Below are 19,368 nucleotides of genomic sequence, written 5' to 3'. Positions count from 1 at the left end.
GGACTGGGGCTCCGCCTGGAATGATGTCTGAAAGGAGAACCATGACTCTATGAACAGTTGAGATCATACATTAAAAAGAGTTAAACTAGATGAGGGGAGTGGGAGAGAAAAGATGAATGAATTAGACTGCTACCCCCAACAATCAAATGAGCTAAGAAGGGAAAAACATGTAGTTTGTTTTTTTCCGGCATATTCTGGGCCAACCAAAATCACAAATTTTACTGCAATGATTATACGATAAAGTTAGCTATTCAGTGAGAACAGTCCAAGTTTACTTCCATTAAGAATAACTCCACTCCACATGAACTGCTGCTATTTCAATGGGATTCACTTCATTCTGAGGAAAATGTTTTGGAAAACAGTAATATCAAAAGCCAAAGGAGATGCAAAAAAACTTGAGTAGTCCAAAGCTTAATAAATTTATGTAGAGATTTCCTTTTATTCAAAGCAGCAACTCCATTGCTCAATTGTCAAACATAACAGTTCTCTTTGGGGTCCCCCGACACGGACCCGTGTTTCGCCCGAAGGCTGCGTCGGGAGGGACAAGTTAAACTCTTTGAAACTTAGATGCAGAATAGCATTCACGAAACTGACAAGGCAAGGAGAGAACAGGCCATCCATTGCTCCTACCATGTGACAGAGGCCGACCAATGGCACAGATAGCCCGTCACATGGTAAGGGCAAAGGGCCATTGGCGCCATTTTGATTAGTGGCAGCCTATGGCCCAAGAGGGGGAGATCGCTCCCTGGACCCTGCTGGACCACCAGGGACTTTTGTTAAGTCTTGGGGGGGGGGGGGGGGGGGCAAGTCTTGGGAAGGTCGGGAGGGTAGGGGTTGCAATTAATTAAATTTGAAGGGTTGGGGTGGGTTTAGGTTATTTTTTTGTTTTTGGTTTTTTTTTTTAATGTGCCCTTTCTCCCCCCGAAATACAATAAGAAAACCGCACGATGGGGTGGATACAGACCCTGATCAAAATCCACAGGATCCAGCACAAGGCTCTCACATTGTGGAAGGAGATGATCCTAAGGTGGTCCCGTCTGTTTAGGAGGGAGGAGTTGGCTCCGCTTATCCCTGCCATACTCGGAGAGCTAGGCATAGATGGGCTGTCAGAGGAGTCCAGGCTAGGGGCCATGGACCCAGTGTTGTTGGGTCTGAGGGGCCACAGACTTGGTATGTAGAGAATGGGATTTGGGATTGAAAGTTAGCAAGGCTAAGGATAAGCTATATCCTCTTCCGGAGGAAGCAATTGACATACTACGGGTGCCCAAGGTGGATGCAGCGGTGTCTGCATTCACCAAAAAGACCACAATCCCGATTATGGGTGCTATAGCCCTGAAGGGCTTGCAGGATAAAAAGTTGACTTGCAGCTCAAGTTAGGTTTTGATGTCTCGGCACTGGGAGTGCGGGCAGCTATGTGCAGCAATTTTGCCTGCGAGCGGGCCTTCGCTGGGTTCAGCAGTTACAGACTAATGCTGGTCTTTCCGATGCAGAAGCACAGCAAAGCAGGGAGTCTGGAAGCTTCGATCGCTTATAGTGCGGATGCACTTTATGATCTGTAATGGACTTTGGCCAGATCCATGGTGTCGGCAGTCTCGGCTCGACGGCTCCTGTGGTTAAGAAACTGGTAGGCGGATGTTTCCTCCAAGACTCAGCTGGGGTCGTTGCCTTTCAAGGGTAAATTGCTTTTTGGCAAGGACTGTGTCCTCTTGTTCTAGAGCATCCTATCTTCTGAAAAAGATTTGCCAACATTAATCCATGCTTATTCACATGGTGAAGAAGGTGCAGGCTCCAGCATGCCACAAGCAGGACAGCCTCCACTAGTGGAAAAGAAGCAGGCCCATGTGTGCTGCCGCCGCTCGCAACAAAGATGGAGCAAGCTCTGGTGAGTTTGCGTGTGTAAGACTGCGAGCCTGGCGGGAGGGGGGCGAGAGAGGGAGCATGTGTGTGTGTGTGTGTAAATAAGAGCCTGTGTGAAGAGACGTGGGTGTGAGAGAGAGATGAAGCCTATGTGTAGGGGAGGGTGAGAGAGAGGGAGCCAGTGTGCAGGGATGTGGTGTGAGAGAAAGACATAGGTAGTCTGTGTGAGGGTGTATGCTTGAAAGAGAAAGGAAGCCTGTATGAGTGTGTGTGCGCAAGAGAGAGAGATAGAGGGAGCCTGTGTGAGGGGCAGGACCGAGAGAGGGGTCAAACTCTGGGAGTGGAAATAGAGTGGAAGGGATTGAAGCAGACCACGCATGAAGCATCCTACCAAGGGTTGTACTGAGATGGGCATATCAGTCACTCCATGATAAGCTCCAATAGTGCTGAGATGCACTGAGTTAGTCTTTAACCCAGCTTCTGACAGGTGCAATAGGTAGTCCAAGAGTTTTGGGATGGAGCAGGTGAATGGGTCCATCCTGAGCTGATCACATCAGACAGTAAAACTCTTCCACTTGAGGCTGTATGACTTTCTAGTCTATGGTTTCCTGGAGGCAACCAGAACCCAAGATACATCGTCAGACAATGCCAAGGGCTGCAAAACTAGCCTTTCAATCACAGAACATATAGAAAGACATGGTTTAATGGAACAAAGTCAGCATGGCTTTACCCAAGGCAAGTCTTACCTCACAAATCTGCTTCACTTTTTTGAAGGAGTTAATAAACATGTGGATAAAGGTGAACCAATAGATGTAGTGTACTTGGATTTTCAGAAGGCGTTTGACAAAGTTCCTCATGAGAGGCTTCTAGGAAAAGTAAAAAGTCATGGGATAGGTAGCAATGTACTTTCGTGGATTGCAAACTGGCTAAAAGACAGGAAACAGTAGGATTAAATGGACAATTTTCTCAGTGGAAGGGAGTGGGCAGTGGAGTGCCTCAGGGATCTGTATTGGGACCCTTACTTTTCAATATATTTATAAATGATCTGGAAAGAAATACGACAAGTGAGATAATCAAATTTGCAGATGATACAAAATTGTTCAGAGTAGTTAAATCACAAGCAGATTGTGATAAATTGCAGGAAAACCTTGTGAGACTGGAAAATTGGGCATCAAAATGGCAGATGAAATGTAAATGTGGATAAGTGCAAGATGATGCATATAGGGAAAAATAACCCATGCTATAATTACACAATGTTAGGTTCCATATTAGGTGCTACAACCCAAGAAAGATCTAGGCGTCATAATGGATAACACATTGAAATCGTTGGTTCAGTGTGCTGCGGCAGTCAAAAAAGCAAACAGAATGTTGGGAATTATTAGAAAGGGAATGGTGAATAAAACGGAAAATGACATACTGCTTCTGTATCGCTCCATGGTGAGACCGCACCTTGAATACTGTGTACAATTCTGGTCGCCGCATCTCAAAAAAGATATGATTGCGAATGATAAGGTACAGAGAAGGGCTACCAAAATGATAAGGGGAATGGAACAGCTCCCCTATGAGGAAAGACTAAAGAGGTTAGGACTTTTCAGCTTGGAGAAGAGAAAGCTGAGGGGGGATATGATAGAGGTGTTTAAAATCATGAGAGGTCTAGAACGGGCAGATGTGAATCGGTTATTTACTCTTTCAGATAATAGAAAGACTAGCATGTGGCACATTTAAAAGTAATCAGAGAAAGTTCTTTTTTACTCAACGTACAATTAAACTCTAGAATTTGTTGCCAGAGGATGTGGTTAGTGCAGTTAGTATAGCTGTGTTTAAAAAAAGGATTGGATAAGTTCTTGGAGGAGAAGTCTATTACCTGCTATTAAGTTGACTTAGAAAATAGCCACTGGAACTATTATTTTGCTTTGTACCTATTTAAATGGCAAGCTGATATTGCTGTCTGTATGTAAAATATCTGGCATAAATAAAAAAAAAAAAAAAAAAAAAAAAAGAAAATAGCCACTGCTATTACTAGCAACGGTAACATGGAATAGACTTAGTTTTTGGGTACTTGCCAGGTTCTTATGGCCGGGATTTGCCATTTTTGGAAACAGGATGCTGGGCTTGATGGACCCTTGGTCTGACCCAGTATGGCATGGACACCGCGATAATATTTGCCTGAGTTTTCAAAGTTTTTCCTTTACAAGTCCTTGTTTTTCGAAGATGCCGGGTGCTACTGCATAATTTAATTGACGGTTTGCACTTTGTACATATCCGAGACCTCCCCGGTTCCGGTTCTGAATGTTGATGTACTGACGCGGTGATCCCCGGACATTCATTTTTGAGAGGTTCTCTTTACTCTTTTAAAGGGTTTACCCGGATTCCTCCTGACCCGAAGCTTTGTTTATGTACCTACGTTCCAGCAGTGCCTTGAGCCGCAGCTTCAGCCTGTTCAAGACTTTTGGAATCATCCCCCTGACACAGCCTGACGCGAAACATGGCCGTGTTGGGGCTTTGTGTAACTACTTATTCTAAATGCTAATATTTAAATTTGGTGCACTATTGTTGTGTGCACTTATTAAAATTTAACAGTTTGGTTTAAAGTGGTATTGTTCAGTTTAAGTTATTGCCGCACATTATTTTTTTGTTGCTGTATCTCTAAATGTGTGCGCCCTTTACTCTGCTCTCCCTGCATGTTCTTATGTTCAACATCCAGGCAGTTAGAGAATGTCCTGAGGTTGGGATGGGGCAGCCTGCCCTGATATTATGTGACTAAGTTTGGGGAGGTCCCCAGACTGATTGGGTTCTGGACAGAGAAGTCCTGCAGGAGCGGTAACCAAACCTGCCACAGCCATTAGGGGCTATGAGGATCATGGTTCCCCGGAGCATCTTTATCAACAGCAGGAGTGGAGGATATGCATACAGAAGCCCCTTGCCCCAATAGCGGGCAGAGACATCAGAGGCTGGTTTGCCCTCCTCCACGTGAAGGTAGAAAAAAAGACTCCACCTTGTTGTTGCAAGGGGAAGCAAACAGATCCACATCAGGGATGCCCCAACGACGGAAAATCATGTCCGCAACCACTGGATCCAGGGACCACTCGTAGGGCCGAAAAGCTTGACTGAGATGGTCTGCCACTACATTCTCTGACCCCGCAAAATACACCGCTCAGAGAGATACACCCCGAGAGCGGGCCCAGGACCAAATCTGAACCACCTCTTGGCACAGGAGGAACAACCCTGTGCCTCTCTGTTTGTTAATGTACCACATCACCACCTGATTTTCTGTCTGGATTAGGACCGATTTGGTCACTAAGCGATCCTGGAACGCTGATAGACCATAACGGATTGCCTGGAGCTCTTGGAAGTTGGTTTGGTACTGAGCCAATCACAGGCCCTGGGGTGCGGAGCACCTCCACATGGGCACACCACCCCAGTGTGGATGCATCAATAATGAGAACAACCTGGAAGGAGGGGGATTGGAAAAGGATCCCTTGCTTCAAATTGGCCAGGTCATCCCACCAGGACAAGGAGATCTGGAGCGGTGGCGTGACACATATACGTGCATTAAAGTCTTGGGAGGCTTGCTGCTACTGGGACCGCAGGGCCCACTGAGCCCTGCACATGTGCAGATGGGCAAAAGGTGTGAGACTGTAGCTGCCATATGATCTAAAAGGCGAAGCATGAGGTGGGCGGAGATCCGCTGGCTGCAGTGCACAAGCCCGCCAAAGCTGCCAGGATGAGCACCCGGTAACAGGGCAGCTATGCCTTGGCCTCTGCCGCGTCTAGGTAAGCACCAATGAAGTTCAGGCAAATCGACGGGGTCAGATGGGATTTCAGGTATTGATGAAAAAAACGAGAGCTTCCAACACCTGCAAAGTGCTCTCTTTTAAGAATTGCTCTTGATCAGCCAGTTGTCCAAGTAGGGGTATACTTGCACTCCCAGGTGGCATAGGTGCGCTCCCATCGATGCCAGACATTTGATAAAGACGTGAGGCACCGAGGTAAGTCCGAACGGCAGGACCCTGTATTGAAAATTCTTGATGTCCACTAAAAAGCGAAGATATCTCCGATGACTGTGGGAGTTCTCTATGTGAGCCTACGTGTGATTGAGGGAGCAAAGCCAGTCTCCCCTCTGTAAGAGGGGGATCAGAGTGCCAAGGGAGAACATTTTGAACTTCTCTCATATGAGGAAATGGTTTAAAGCTCTTAGATAGAGGATGGGAAGGAGTCCCCCGGTCCTCTTGGGAGATCAGGAAATAGGAGTAAAACCCCATCCCCTGCTGCCAAAGAGGAACAGGCTCGACTGCCCTGGACTGTATGAGGGCAGAGCTTGAACAGCAGTATTTCCCGATAGGGAGACTGACCCCAAGAGGGGCATGGGGGAGCATCCTCGGGCGCACTCATGAAATTTAGACAATACCCTCGGCGAATGATGGAGAGGACCTACCAGTCAGAGGCGACTGCTAGCTAGTGTTCCAAAAAGAACCGCAGACGGCCTCCTACTGGAGGGTCCAGTGCTGAGGGCATGAGGACTGGGCTCCTGCTCCCTTGCTCCCAGTCAAAACCCCATAGTGGGGCTTGGCTGAGGTCTAGGGACCCGCTGTTGCTTAGAGCGGCCTCTAGAGGACACCCACTGAGGACATCCGCGGGAAACCAGAGGGTAATACTTCCTCTAGCAGTAGAACAACCTACAGGTTCCCCTTGCCTCACTGACCTTCTGGCCAAGGAGGAAGCATCTGAGGCACTAGCAGAAAGATGCTGGAGGGTCTTATGATGGTCTTTCAGCAGAGCCATGGCATCCAGGACCTAGTCCCCAAAAAGATTATCCCCCGTGTAAGGGCGGTCCGCCAATTTTTCCTGGACCTCCAGGCGGAGATCTGAAGTCCTGAGCCAGGCCATCCTGCATGTTCTGATGCCCACTGCGGCCATGCGAGTTGACATCTCAGAAACGGAAGTGGAATGCACCTCGTGTTTACCACACTCGAAGTCCTGCTAGAACAGAGTCAGGAAGGTCTCGTTGCTGTTGAGGTAGGCATTCCGCCAGCTCCATTTTCATAGGTTTTGGAAATGCCGGGCCATATATAACTGGTAGGAGGAGATACAGGCTATTAACATTGCTTCTTGGTACACCTTCCTACCCAGAGCGTCCCATTCCCTATGCTCCCGGCCCAGGGGGGCGTGGAAGCATGAGTCTGGGAGCGTTTGGCTTTTTTGAGGGCAGACTCCACTACCACTGACTGATGGGGGAGCTGACGCCTTTCAAACCCTAGGGACGTCTGTACAAGGTAGACAGCATCAGCCTTCCTGTTTACCGGTGACATGGAGACAGGATGTTCCCAGATGTGCAGGAGCAACTCCTTGAAGATCTCGTGCACGGGAATAGCTACCACCTCTTTCGGCGCATCCACAAACTGGAGCATCTCCAGCATATAGTGTCTAGAGTCCTCTTCAATTAACAGTTGGAAGGGAATGGACACTGCCATGCAACGGACAAATCCGGCCAAAATTAAGTCCTCAGGTGGAGACCAGCGTTGCTCCTCTGGAGGGGACAGTTCCACAGGTCATATGGAACCTCCTCCTCCTCACTAAAATCCCCGGGTGAGGTTAGTGGGTGACCCATGTTCACTGCCCTTGGCCTGGGCCCCGGAGGCATCGACAGCACTGAAGCCCCTGAGGACCCTGGCACTGGAGATGGGAGCAGCAGCCAAAGGTGCTAGCAGCCCTGATAGCCCTGGAAGCACCAAGCCTTCTTCCTCGGAAGAACCGGCGATGTGTATCGCCCCAGAGGTGGGAGGCATTGATGGCTGCCGGGGCATCAAGGGGTCTCTGGGCACCAGCTGCATAGGGAGGATACCAAGCAAAACATTGAGGCGCTCCAGTAGCGATGTTAGGATAGAAGGAATAGGCTCAGGCATCGGTGGGGCTGGCAGTTTGATGCCCCTGAGGGCTCGGAGCTCTGCCATCTGAACCCTGTGGATCCAGCTCCTCCTCTAAGGTCGCTGTAGGTATGGTGGGTGGAGGAGCAGGCACCAGCAGATCGCCCTCGAAACAGACATGGGCAACTGTGAGGAGCACCTCGGACTCCTGGGCTCGATCGAGGGCAAAGGCTCGTTACCATGGGGCCTCTTCGGGGGTAACACAGCCAATGCCAATGCCTTCCTGGAACTGGTGCTATGCACCAATGGAGATAGTACTCTGACCAGTCTTTCCCCGGTGCCAAGGAGGGCGAGGAATCCAACGTCCTGGAACGTGATGATACAGTCATCAGTCGATCCCTGGCGCCCCTCTCCTGAGGGGGGACTGTGAGGGGGGGTGGACTTCGATGGCTTGGTGTCCAAGGGCTCCCCCCAACCACATAGTGTTGACGCGCCGGACGTTGGTGTGGATGGCTCCAATTTCTTGAAGCCAAAATGTTTCTCCATTTTATCCAAGCAGGCCTGCCGACCTTCAGGGGTCATCTGTCGCAGCACCTGCAACCCCAGACATCATGTAATGCCCCCAGGAAAAGAATACAAACTTCATGCGGAACAGTCAGAGAATGGTCCGCGGGCACTGGGGGCACCAACGAAAACTGGAGGAAGCCATGCTTTGGGCCAGCTAGCGGTCGGTGCAGGGCGGACACCAACTCCAAAAACCCCCGGAACTGACCACAGAGAAGATGGGGGAAAAACCCCAAAACAAACCAAACTTAAGCGCCACCCTACTAACTAGGGGGACTAGTGAAGAGGGACCTCTGTGTGGATGTGAGAGAAAAATATCGCAAAAAGCAGACGAGAACTCTGAAAAAATAGAGCAGAGCTCCACAAACTGAGAGGCAACAGCACCATGGAAAGAAAGACTGAAGGGAGATCCTGTGTGGCCGCACACATAGTGGCATGCTGGGAATGCTCAGTGTGCCAGTCAAAGTTCTAGAAACTGTCAGAAATTTTCTGTGCTGGGCTCCATCTAATGATGTCACTTGTGTGAGGTCTACCATCCCTCTTGTCCTAGGAGACAATTGTTTCCTTTTCTTCTGTGTAGCATTGGAGGTATCTGGAAACATGTGCATGGTACTAATCATAAAGGGAACATCTTTAAACTTGAAAACATTTTTAATAACCAGTCTTTATCAGGATCTAAAGCACATAGGAATCATTGTGAAGACACTCATTTTTTATTCTGATTTCTCCAGGAACGGTGTAAGATTCAAACAATGAAAGGCAGAGCTTTTTTTCAAGAAGTAAGTGGTGGTAACTGAGTATCAGACCCTTTTTTCTCCATCTGCTTGATTTGCTTTGTGGTCCCAAAAAACAGATATGAATCCTACAGGTGAGTACTGGCATCTTCCCCGCCCCCCCCCCCCCCCCTCAAACGATAGCACTGATCAAAGGTGATCTAAGAGGGCACCCCCAAATCTTCAATCTCCTTTCTTTTATATGAAGAAAAGTAAAATGTCCTGGTGAGAGGCAGAATTGTCTCAGCATATATATATATTTTTTTTTAATTCTATCTCCTGTTATAAACATTTCAAAAGCTGAAATAGTAGGTACTTTAGGAAAATTAAGAAAGCAGTGTCTTTTCTTTGTAAACATTTTTTAGTGATTTTTGTACACCGGCATTCATGTTGATACATATCATGTCTTTACAACATAAATCAAATGTTGGTTACTACATTTGCATATAAAAGGAGGATAACTTTTCAAATGATTCATCTAAAATATAAAATCTGTCTCAACATAAGCTAAAATAAAAAAACTATGGATCCAAGCACATTTTAAAAATACAAAATGAAACATTAAAAGGTATATCACTAAAAATTATAAATAAAAGAAATCAATCCTTGTTAAAGGCTTGGTTAAAAAGCCAGGTTTTGACTCCTTTTTTTTAAAAAGTCTGATATCCGTTTCCATCCTCAGCTGTGGTGGTAGAGTTCCAAAGGTTGGGACCGGCAATAGATAAAGCTCTTTCTCATACAGTGTTGATATGAGCAGATTTTATTGTCGGAATTGGTAATAACCAGATCTGCGAACACTAGGCTATTCGTGCTGATACATGAAAGTGTAGCGCTGCATTTAACCAAATGACCTTCTCATGTACAGGGTTTTGTGTATTAATATAAGTGCTTTGTATTGTGACCTGTATCCCATAGGAAGCCAATGAAACTCTTTCAGAACAGGGGTGATGTGCTCAAATTTCTTAGTGTTAGTCAATACCCTTGCAGCAGAATTCTGCAAGAGTTGCAGCGGTCGCATAGTGCTAGCAGGAAGGCCCAGTAAGTGGGTGTTGCAATAGTCTAATTTAGTAAAAATCAATGCTTGTAAAATTGTCCTAAAATCGTTGGGGTATAAAAGGTGTTTTACTCTCTTTAAAATATTCAATACCGGTATTCATGTTTATACATATCATGTCGGTTTACAACATAAATCAAATGTTTGTTACTACATTTGCGTATAAAAGGATAACTTAAAATGATTCATCTAAAATATAAAATCTGTCTCAGCATAAGCTAAAATACAAAAACTATGGATCCAAGTGGAAATGGCTTTGAAAATTCAGCCCATTTCTTCTATATATTCATTTATTTATTTAAAAACTTTTCTATACCGTCGTTAAGTTAAATCACCATCACAAAGGTTACAAAAAGGCACAAAAGGATATTCAAGGTTAGTTGGTATAGATTAAAAGTTATACATGTGCCAACATAGAACGGTAACAATTTTAATATTAGAGCTATGTGATAATTAAAGCTTTAAATGTTGGTTGAAAAACTGCTAAAACAGTTCAGGTCTAGTGTTAATATGTATTTTGTGATGTTAAAGAAGAAACTGATTACTTGGTGCTTACTTAGCTTTTACCTGTTTTCCTCCTTCTCTTTGTCTTTATAAAAAACTTGTTTGAAAAGCCAGGTTTTTAGATTAGTTTTAAATAGCTTCAGGTTACTTTGCAATCTAAGTTCGAGTGGCATGGAGTTCCTTAGAACAGGTCCAGCCAGCAACAGGGCTCTCTCCCTTACTTGAGTAAGGCGTGCTGATTTAACAGAGGGGACAGTTAGTAGTGCTTTATTAGCTGATCTTAGGTTTCTGTGTGGTACACGTACTCGAAGTGCCGTGTTAAGCCAGTCGGCCTTTTCATCGTGGATTAGTTTATGAATTATACATAGTGCTTTGTATTGTATTCTTTGTTCGATAGGTAGCCAGTATAGATCAGCAAGTGTTCCTGTAATGTGGTCTCTTTTTTTTTGCCTGTCAATATTCTCGCCACGGAATTTTGTAGCATTGGAGCGGTCTAATGGTAACTTGAGGTAATCCTAATAGCAGGGAGTTACAGTAGTCCGTGCTTGCGAATATCATTGCTTGTAGAACTGTGCGGAAATTGTTCAGAGTTAATAAGGGTGCCATATGCTCTACCTATCCCATCTTAATTTTAGACTTCTGGCATTTGCACACAGACACCTAACCATTTTTTATTCCTTTTCAAAACTCACTTATTAAAAACAGTTGGCTTAGAAACAATGAATATCCATCCATACCTTTTGTGTTCCTAGCTGGACTGAGTAGAATATGAAATAATGACCTAAGGAAGTTCCCTGTGAAATGAAAACTGATCCATCTCCAGGATAAATTTCTACAGAGTTCATGGTACCATGGAAAAATCTGGAAAACAAATTTAGAATATAAACTGCTTAAAATTCAGTGTGTCATCTAGCTGATCTGCAGAATGCCTGGAAATAACAGTTCAAAAAACACAGCAAGAAGCAGAAAATCCATATAAATCATGTAGCAAATTAAACTATTAATTGGGTTTCTTGGAGTTTACCTATGATATTCCAAACCCTTGGTTATATTCCATGCAGTTAATAGATAAAACCAATGAAGTTCTAGGTCATATATCCTCATCCTGCTGCCCCTTTTTCAATCCGATTCTTATAAAATGGAGAAATTACTTACCTGATAATTTCATTTTCGTTAGTGTGGACAGATGGATTCAGGACCAATGGGTATTGTGCTCTTCTGCTAGCAGATGGGAGACGGAGTCAGATTTCAAAGCGGACGTCATCCTGGATACATATACCAGTGCACGGACCTCACTTCCTCAGTATCGTCTTCAAAAAGTCAATGTGGTTATATCTTTGCTTAAGTAACTTGCTTAAAACTTGACTGGTTCAACTGATTTCCAAACTGCAGACTGCCAGTGCACTCAACCGATTAACGCCGACAACGGATAACTGTGGGTGTCTTGAACTACGGGTAGGCTGTGGCTTACTTGTATTTGTTTAGCCTCGAGGTTTGCCATCCAAGGTTCTCCCTTTTCTAGGGCAGCCGTGGGTGGGATCTGAGTCCATCTGTCTACACTAAGGAAAATGAAATTATCAGATAAGTAATTTCTCCATTTCCTAGCATGTAGCCAGATGGACTCAGGACCAATGGTATATACAAAAGCTACTCCCGAACAGGGTGGGAGGCTGCCTGTGGCCCACTTAGTACTGCTGTTGCGAAAGCTGTGTCCTCCCTCGTCTGAACATCCAGGCGGTAGAATCTGGAAGAGGTGTGTATGGAGGACCACGTCGCCGCCCGACAGATCTCGGCTGGCGACAGCAGTTTGGTTTCCACCCAAGAGACTGCCTGGGCCCTCGTAGAATGAGCCTTAACCTGTAGAGGCAAGAGCTTTCCTGCCTCTATGTAGGTTGCCTTGATTACTTCTTTGATCCAGTGGGCATGGTTGCCCGCGATGCCTCTTCCCCTTGTTTCTTCCTGCTGTGAAGAACGAACAGATGATCCATTTTGCACACAAGTTCAGATCTTTTCAGTATCAGACCAGAAGTCTGCAGACATTCAGATGGCGAAGAAGGCGTGAGTCTTCTGAGTCCTTATGCTCATCTGGAGATGGTAGCGAGATGGTTTGGTTCATGTGAAACTGGGAAACCACTTTCGGTAAGAAGGAGGGGACAGTGCGCAGTTGTATGATTCCAGGCGTGAACCTAAGGAAAGGTTCCCGACAGGATAGTGCCTTAAGTTTGGAGATGCGACCAGCTGAACATATTGCCACCAAGGATGCAGTCTTAAAGTTAGGAGGCGTAGTGACAGACTGCATGTTGGTCTGAAGGAGGCCCCTGCTAGGAAGTCTAGTATTAGATTTAGATTCCATAGAGGCACCAGCCACTTTAGGGGTGGTCAGAGTTGATATATCTGGATGAGTTGATAGTCTGATACCATCCACTTTGGCTCTGAAGCAGGCCAGTGCGGCAACTTGGACTTTGAGGGAGTTGAGTGACAACCCCTTCTTCATCCCATCCTGCAGCAATTCCAGGATCATGGGAATTTTGGTTGTCTGCGAGGGGATCCCGTGGTTCTCACACCAAGCTTCGAATACTCTCCTAATCCATATGTAAGACAGGGATGTGAATAACTTGCATGCTCGGAGCAGGGTGTCGATCGCGGCCTTTGAGTAACCGCGCTTCTTCAGACTAGTCCTCTCAAGGGCCATACTGTAAGAGAGAATAGAGATGATCGTTGTGGAGGATCGGGCCCTGCTGGAGAGGTCCCTGTGTGGAGATAGGCACAGAGGAGTCCCCACAAGTAGTCTTCGCATGATTGCGTACCATGGTCGTCTTGGCCAGTCCGGGGCGACTACTAGAACTAGTCCCCTGTGATGCTCTATCTTGCGGATGACCCTGCCCAGTAGTGGCCATGGAGGGAAGGCGTACAGAAGGTCTTCCTCTGGTCAGGTCTGGATGAGAGCATCGATTCCCTGGGATTGTGGTTCTTGTCTGCGGCTGAAGAACCTGGTAACTTGGGCTTTGAGACGAGTTGCCAGTAGATTCATGGCTGGGAAGCCATTACCTGCTATTAAGTTCACTTAGAGAATAGCCACTGCCATTAGCAATGGTAACATGGAATAGACTTAGTTTTTGGGTACTTGCCAGGTTCTTATGGCCTGGATTGGCCACTGTTGGAAATAGGATGCTGGGCTTGATGGACCCTTGGTCTGACCCAGTATGGCATTTTCTTATTTTCTTATCAGTTGGAAGGCTGTGGTCAACAGCGTCCATTCCCCCGGGTCTAGGATCTCTCTGCTGAGGTAGTCTGCTGAGATGTTGTCTTTTCCCGCGATGTGGGAGGCCGAGATCCCTTGTAGGTTTATCTCCGCCCATGCAGTAAGGGAGTCTATTTCCAGAGACACCTGCTGGCTCTTGGTTCCTCCCTGGCGATTGATGTAAGCAACTGTTGCCGCATTGTCAGACATTAACCTGATTGATTTGCCACGGAGTGTATGGCTGAATTGCAGGCACGCTAGTCTGACTGCTTGTGCTTCCAGGCGGTTTATGTTCCATTCCGCCTCTTTCTTGTTCCATTGTCCCTGAGCGGTCAGTTCCTGACAGTGGGCTCCCCACCCTTGTAGGCTCGCATCCGTGGTGAGCAATATCCAGTTTGGTAGGGATAGGTTTACTCCTCTGCTTAGGTGGTCTTCCTGTAGCCACCATTAGAGCCGAGACCGAACCTCTGCTGGTAGTTGGAGGTGAACTGAGTAGTCCTGGGACAGTGGGTTCCATCGTGACAGTGGTCGCATATGGGCTCTTGCCCTTGGGACGACCTCCAGGGTTGATGCCATGAGGCAGAGGACTTGAAGGTAGTCTCATACCTTGGGACGTGCATTGGTCATCGAGCGGCGCAATTGTGCTATCAGCTTTCTTCTCCTCGGAGGGGGGAGGAAGACTGTTCTGTTTGTTGTCGAACTGGGCTCCCAGGTACTTCAGTGACTGAGAGGGCTGTAGACTGCTCTTGCTTGTGTTCACGACCCATCCGAGCTCCTGCGTAGCCTCTTGACTCTGCTGGTCATCTGTCTGCTCTCCTCTGGAGATTTCGTCCTGACCAGCCAGTTGGTCCAGGTAAGGATGTACCAATATTTCTTCCTTTCTCAGTGCTCCCGCCACGACCTCCATAATTTTGGTAAAGGTCCTGTGGGCGGTTGCCAGGCCAAAGGGAAGTGCCTGGAACTGGTAATGGTGACCCAGTATCGCAAAGTGCAGGAAGTGCTGGTGATCCTGATGGACTGGGATGTGAAGATAGGCTTCGGAAAGGTCAGGAACTCTCCCGGTTGTACTGCCATTATAACAGAGCGCAGAGTTTCCATGCAGAAGTGTAGTACCCGCAGATAACGGTTGACGTTCTTGAGATCCAGGATGGGCTGGAATGACCCTTCCTTCTTGGGAACGATAAAATAGATGGAATAGTGCCCAGTATTTTGCTGGAGCGTGGGCACCAGAGTTATTGCCTTCAGACAGAGTAGTCTTGTTAGTGTGGTTTCTACTGCCAGTCTCGGAGTGGCAGGGTGATCTCACGAATTTGTCTCGAGGGATGCTGTGGAATTCTAGAGAGTACCCTTCTCGAATTATGTTTAGGACCCATTTATCTGATGTTATCTTGACCCATCTTTGGTAGAATAGGGTTAGTTGACCCCCTATGTTTTCGTCCTGTGGATGGGTCAAGCCTCTTCTCATTGTGGGGCACGGATGGAGGCTGCCCCTGCTCCCCTCTTGGTCTATCTGCTCCGAAAGAACTGGGACCTTCCGGAGGGGCGAGGTGTCTGGAACTGCATGTTCCTGTAGGGTCTAAAGCATTGCGATCCTCTACCTTTAGCTCTTCTGGGAGAGGGGTGCCGAGATCTTTTATTCCTATCTTCAGGTAGTCTAGGCACTGGAGATTCGCCCTATTTGTTGACTAACTTCTCCAATTCACTTCCAAATAAGAGAGATCCTTTAAAAGGCATTCTCGTGAGATTTCCTTTAGATGTCGCATCCGCAGACCAATTTCGTAGCCATAGTTGTCTTCTGGTGGCCACAACAGAGGCAATGCCCCTGACTGAGGTGCGCACTAGATCTGAGCTTGCGTCAGTGAGGAAGGATACTGCACGTTCCATCGATTCTCCGGTATGAGTTCCAGAGGTGTCAGTCTCTCTCGAGAGGAGCAAACAGGACCCGGCCACAACTTTATAAGCACTTAATATTACTAATATCAGATTTGCTGAAACATATTTGCTACCATGTCAAAATATGTTGCAAGAATAAAACAGTTTCATATTAGTAGCTTACCTATATGTAATACCTCTGTACCAAACAACTTTTAACAGTCCAGGATGGAAATACTCTTCTAGATCTTGTTTCTTCTGTGGAAGCAAGTCACCAAAGCTCCACCTTCACAGATATAAACACAGCAGTTATCAATTTGAGTTATCATTTATTAGAGAAGTAGTTTTAGCTACAATATTGCATTATGCATCAAATCTGTTCATCTTCAAACACCCAACTCTCAGTCAAAACTCATGTTACCCTGCCATCATTATTTGTCTCCAACAAGCAAAAAAAGTCCTCCTAGATTTAATTCAAATGAGAAAAAGCTCATAAAGTCTTATACAGTACTTTTTAAGCCTATCGTAAATAAAACATTTAAGCTAGATTAAAAAAAAAAAAAAGCCTAAGCAATATCTTAAAACATTTCAATAAATTATTCATGCCAGTGCTACCAAGCCTAAAATATATACAAAAACAATACAAAGTAGTACCCACACTACTCAGAATCAATAATAAAATCAATGCAGCATCAATAGCAATGCAAGCCCTATGTACCAAAGGAGGTGGTCTGGGGCCATGTGAATCCTCGGATGGCACTGATAGATGTACACCAGTGGAAGGGAATGGAAATAGGAATGGTCAGGACATGCTATGCTGTAACACTTGGGACCCTGGAGGACGCAGTCCAATCAAATCCATCCTGCTGGTTGGCTGGCTTCCCTCATGAATGGAGAGAAAGGGTAGCTGAGGAGTAATAAATTTGCAGTTGAATGCAGTTGATCGCAGGTGTGCTACTGAAGTCGCCATGGCCCTCACAGTGTGCTTTAACATGGTCTTGAAATGGAATGCCTGCTTGCTGATAGCAAAAGGATATGCAGTCCGCCAACCAGGAGGAGAGAGTCTGCTTACCCACAGGCATCCCTAACTTGTTAGGGTGGAAAGAAACAAACAATTGAGTGCTTTCCCTGTGGGCAGCTGTACAGTCTAGGTAAAACGCTAGAGCCCGTTTACAGTCAAGGGTATGCACAGCCTGTTCTCCTGGGTTGGCATGGGGCCTGGAAAAAAAGGTAGGTAGTATGATGGATTGATTGAGATGAAAATCAGAAACTACCTTAGGTAAAAATTTAGGGTGAGTGCGGAGTACAGTGTAAGGCGGATAGGTACTAGGGTCTGGAACTCACTAACCCTGAGAGCTGAAGTGATAGCCAAAAGGAAAATCACTTCCCACGTGAGATATTTTAGGTCACAGGAGTGAAGAGGCTCGAATGGTGGTTTCATGAGCTGACCGAGAACCAGGTTAAGGTCCCAAGAAGGGGCCGGAGGACGTAATGGGGGCTTGATATGGAGCAAGCCCTTCAAAAAGCATGTTACAAGGGGTTGTACTGATATAGGGACATCCCTGACACCTTTATGGAAGGCGGCCACCGCACTGACATGCATTCTGATGAAAGAAGTCTTGAGACCTGACTCTGACAGATGCCAGAGATAGTCCAAAAACTTCGGGATTGGACAGGAAAAGGGATCAAGGGACTGAGAAGAGCACCATGATGTGAACCTTTTCCATTTATAAGAATAAGATTTTCTCGTGGAAGGCTTCCGTGAAGTAATCAAGACACGGGAAACTGGATCGGAAAGGTTAAGTGGCTGAAGGATTAACCTTTCAACATCCATGCCGTCAGGGACAAGGCTTGAAGATTGGGATGGCGTAGGCTCCCGTTGTTTTGAGTGATCAGAAGCAGGTCCTTTCCCAAGGGAATGTGCCTGCGGATGGAGAGATCCTGAAGTATGGGAAACCACACGGAGTGGCCAGTGAAGTGCTATCAGGATCATGGCTCCCTTGCCCTGAATTAACAAACTCCTTAAACTCCTCCTCTCATATCACCCCCCCAACATTATTTATGTATATAATCTATACCTTTGTATTTAACTATGTATTGCATTCAATGATTGTACTGTAAATATCCCTGGTTTCACCGACACCCCCCCCCCACCCCCCCCACCTACCTCCTAGTTCTATTATCAGTTTCATTGTAAAGCCCTGTTGGCTAATTTTTTGTTCCATGGAAACCGATGTGATGTTTTCTTAACGAATGTCAGTATACAAAAACTTTAAATAAATAAATAAACAAACAAACAAACTTCGAGAGTCTTCGAGAGAAGAGGAAGTAGAGGGAATGCATAAAGCAGACCGGTTGCCCATGAGAAGGAGAATGCGTCTCTGGGCTGAGAGTGTTCGCTGCGAATGAGGGAGCAGTAATTGTCCATTTTGTGGTTCTGAGGGAACGCAAAGAGGTCTATCTGAGGATATATCCCCATTGTTGGAAGATGGAGTTCACTACAGAGGGGTTGAGTGACCACTCGTGCGGTTGAAAGACACGACTCAGCTTGTCTGCCAGCACATTGTCCACTCCCGGCAAGTAGGTGGCCCTGAGGTACATCGAATGGGAGAGAGCTTCCGTCCAAATCTGCGCAGCTTCCTGACACAGAAGGAAGGAGCCTGTGCCTCCCTGCTTGCTGATGTACCACATAGCCACCTGGTTGTCCGTCTGAATTAGGATGACCTGATTTGACAGGCGATCCTGAAAAGCCCTGAGAGCATGTCTTATTGCTTGAAGCTCCAGGAAATTTATTTGATGTTTGGCTTCCTCTGGAGACCAAGAGCCTTGTGTCTGCAGATCGGCTACGTGGGCTCCCCACCCGAGGTTGGAAGCGTCAGTGGTGAGAATGACTTGAGGATTCGGAACCTGAAAGGGCAATCCCTGGAGGAGATTGGTCTGATTTTTCCACCAGGCGAGAGACAGACAGAGTGAGTCGGTGATGTGGACAATGGCCGACAGAGGCTGAATAGCTTGAATCCATTGAGACCTCAGAGTCCAGTGCATGAATCTCATGGCCAAGCGGGCCATTGGTGTGACATGGACTGAGGATGCCATGTGTCCCAGAAGGACGAGAAATTGGTGAGCAGTCGCAGCGTGCTGATACTGCAGCTGGTGAGCGAGAGACACGAGAGTTAATGCTCGTTGTCGAGGCAGGAAAGCCTTTGCTTGCAAGGTGTCCAAGTCTGCCCCAATGAACGACAAAGTTCAGGCTAGGAAGAATAATATTAAGTCTATGCACCAAAACAGAGGCCAGAATTCTCATATCCATGTTTATCACAGAGCTGGTATGGCCCTGCCTCCATAGGGTCCTTATCTTTTTTTTGCAAACGCTACGATCACAGATTGATTCACATCAGACGGGATGGACTCCCTTGTGAGAATATCATTATAAAAATCAATTAAAGTACTGGAAAATTCAGGATCTTAAAAAACTCCAATTCCAATCCATCAATCCCCGCTGCCTTAGATCTTGGATAACCCAAAAAATCTCTACATGCCTGATCAGTCTGTTTAATCACTCGACCTGGGCTGGAGAGAGATTGGGTCATTGTAGGTGAGAACTCTTTATGAGATGCCTCGTCTACCACTCTGTGCCCA

The 19,368-nt window shown here is 46.4% G+C and overlaps 1 protein-coding gene across 3 annotated transcripts in view; it reads right to left on the bottom strand.

Annotated features, from left to right (window-relative positions):
* C1H5orf34 (chromosome 1 C5orf34 homolog) overlaps positions 1 to 19,368 on the bottom strand; it is a 105,419-nt gene that overhangs the window by 37,326 nt on the left and 48,725 nt on the right. For all 3 annotated transcript variants that reach the window (XM_029577780.1, XM_029577770.1, XM_029577790.1), the window contains 2 exons: positions 15,914 to 16,015; positions 11,354 to 11,477 (listed from right to left, as the gene is read on the bottom strand). In XM_029577780.1, coding sequence (XP_029433640.1) covers positions 11,354 to 11,477; positions 15,914 to 16,015 — 226 coding nt within the window. The remainder of the gene's footprint in view (positions 1 to 11,353; positions 11,478 to 15,913; positions 16,016 to 19,368) is intronic.

The sequence above is a fragment of the Rhinatrema bivittatum genome, chromosome 1 (genome assembly GCF_901001135.1).
Source record: "Rhinatrema bivittatum chromosome 1, aRhiBiv1.1, whole genome shotgun sequence".
In the NCBI taxonomy this organism is placed as follows: domain Eukaryota; kingdom Metazoa; phylum Chordata; class Amphibia; order Gymnophiona; family Rhinatrematidae; genus Rhinatrema; species Rhinatrema bivittatum.
The sequence above is the reverse complement of the archived record's forward strand: the minus strand, read 5'-3'. Positions and strand labels throughout refer to the sequence as shown.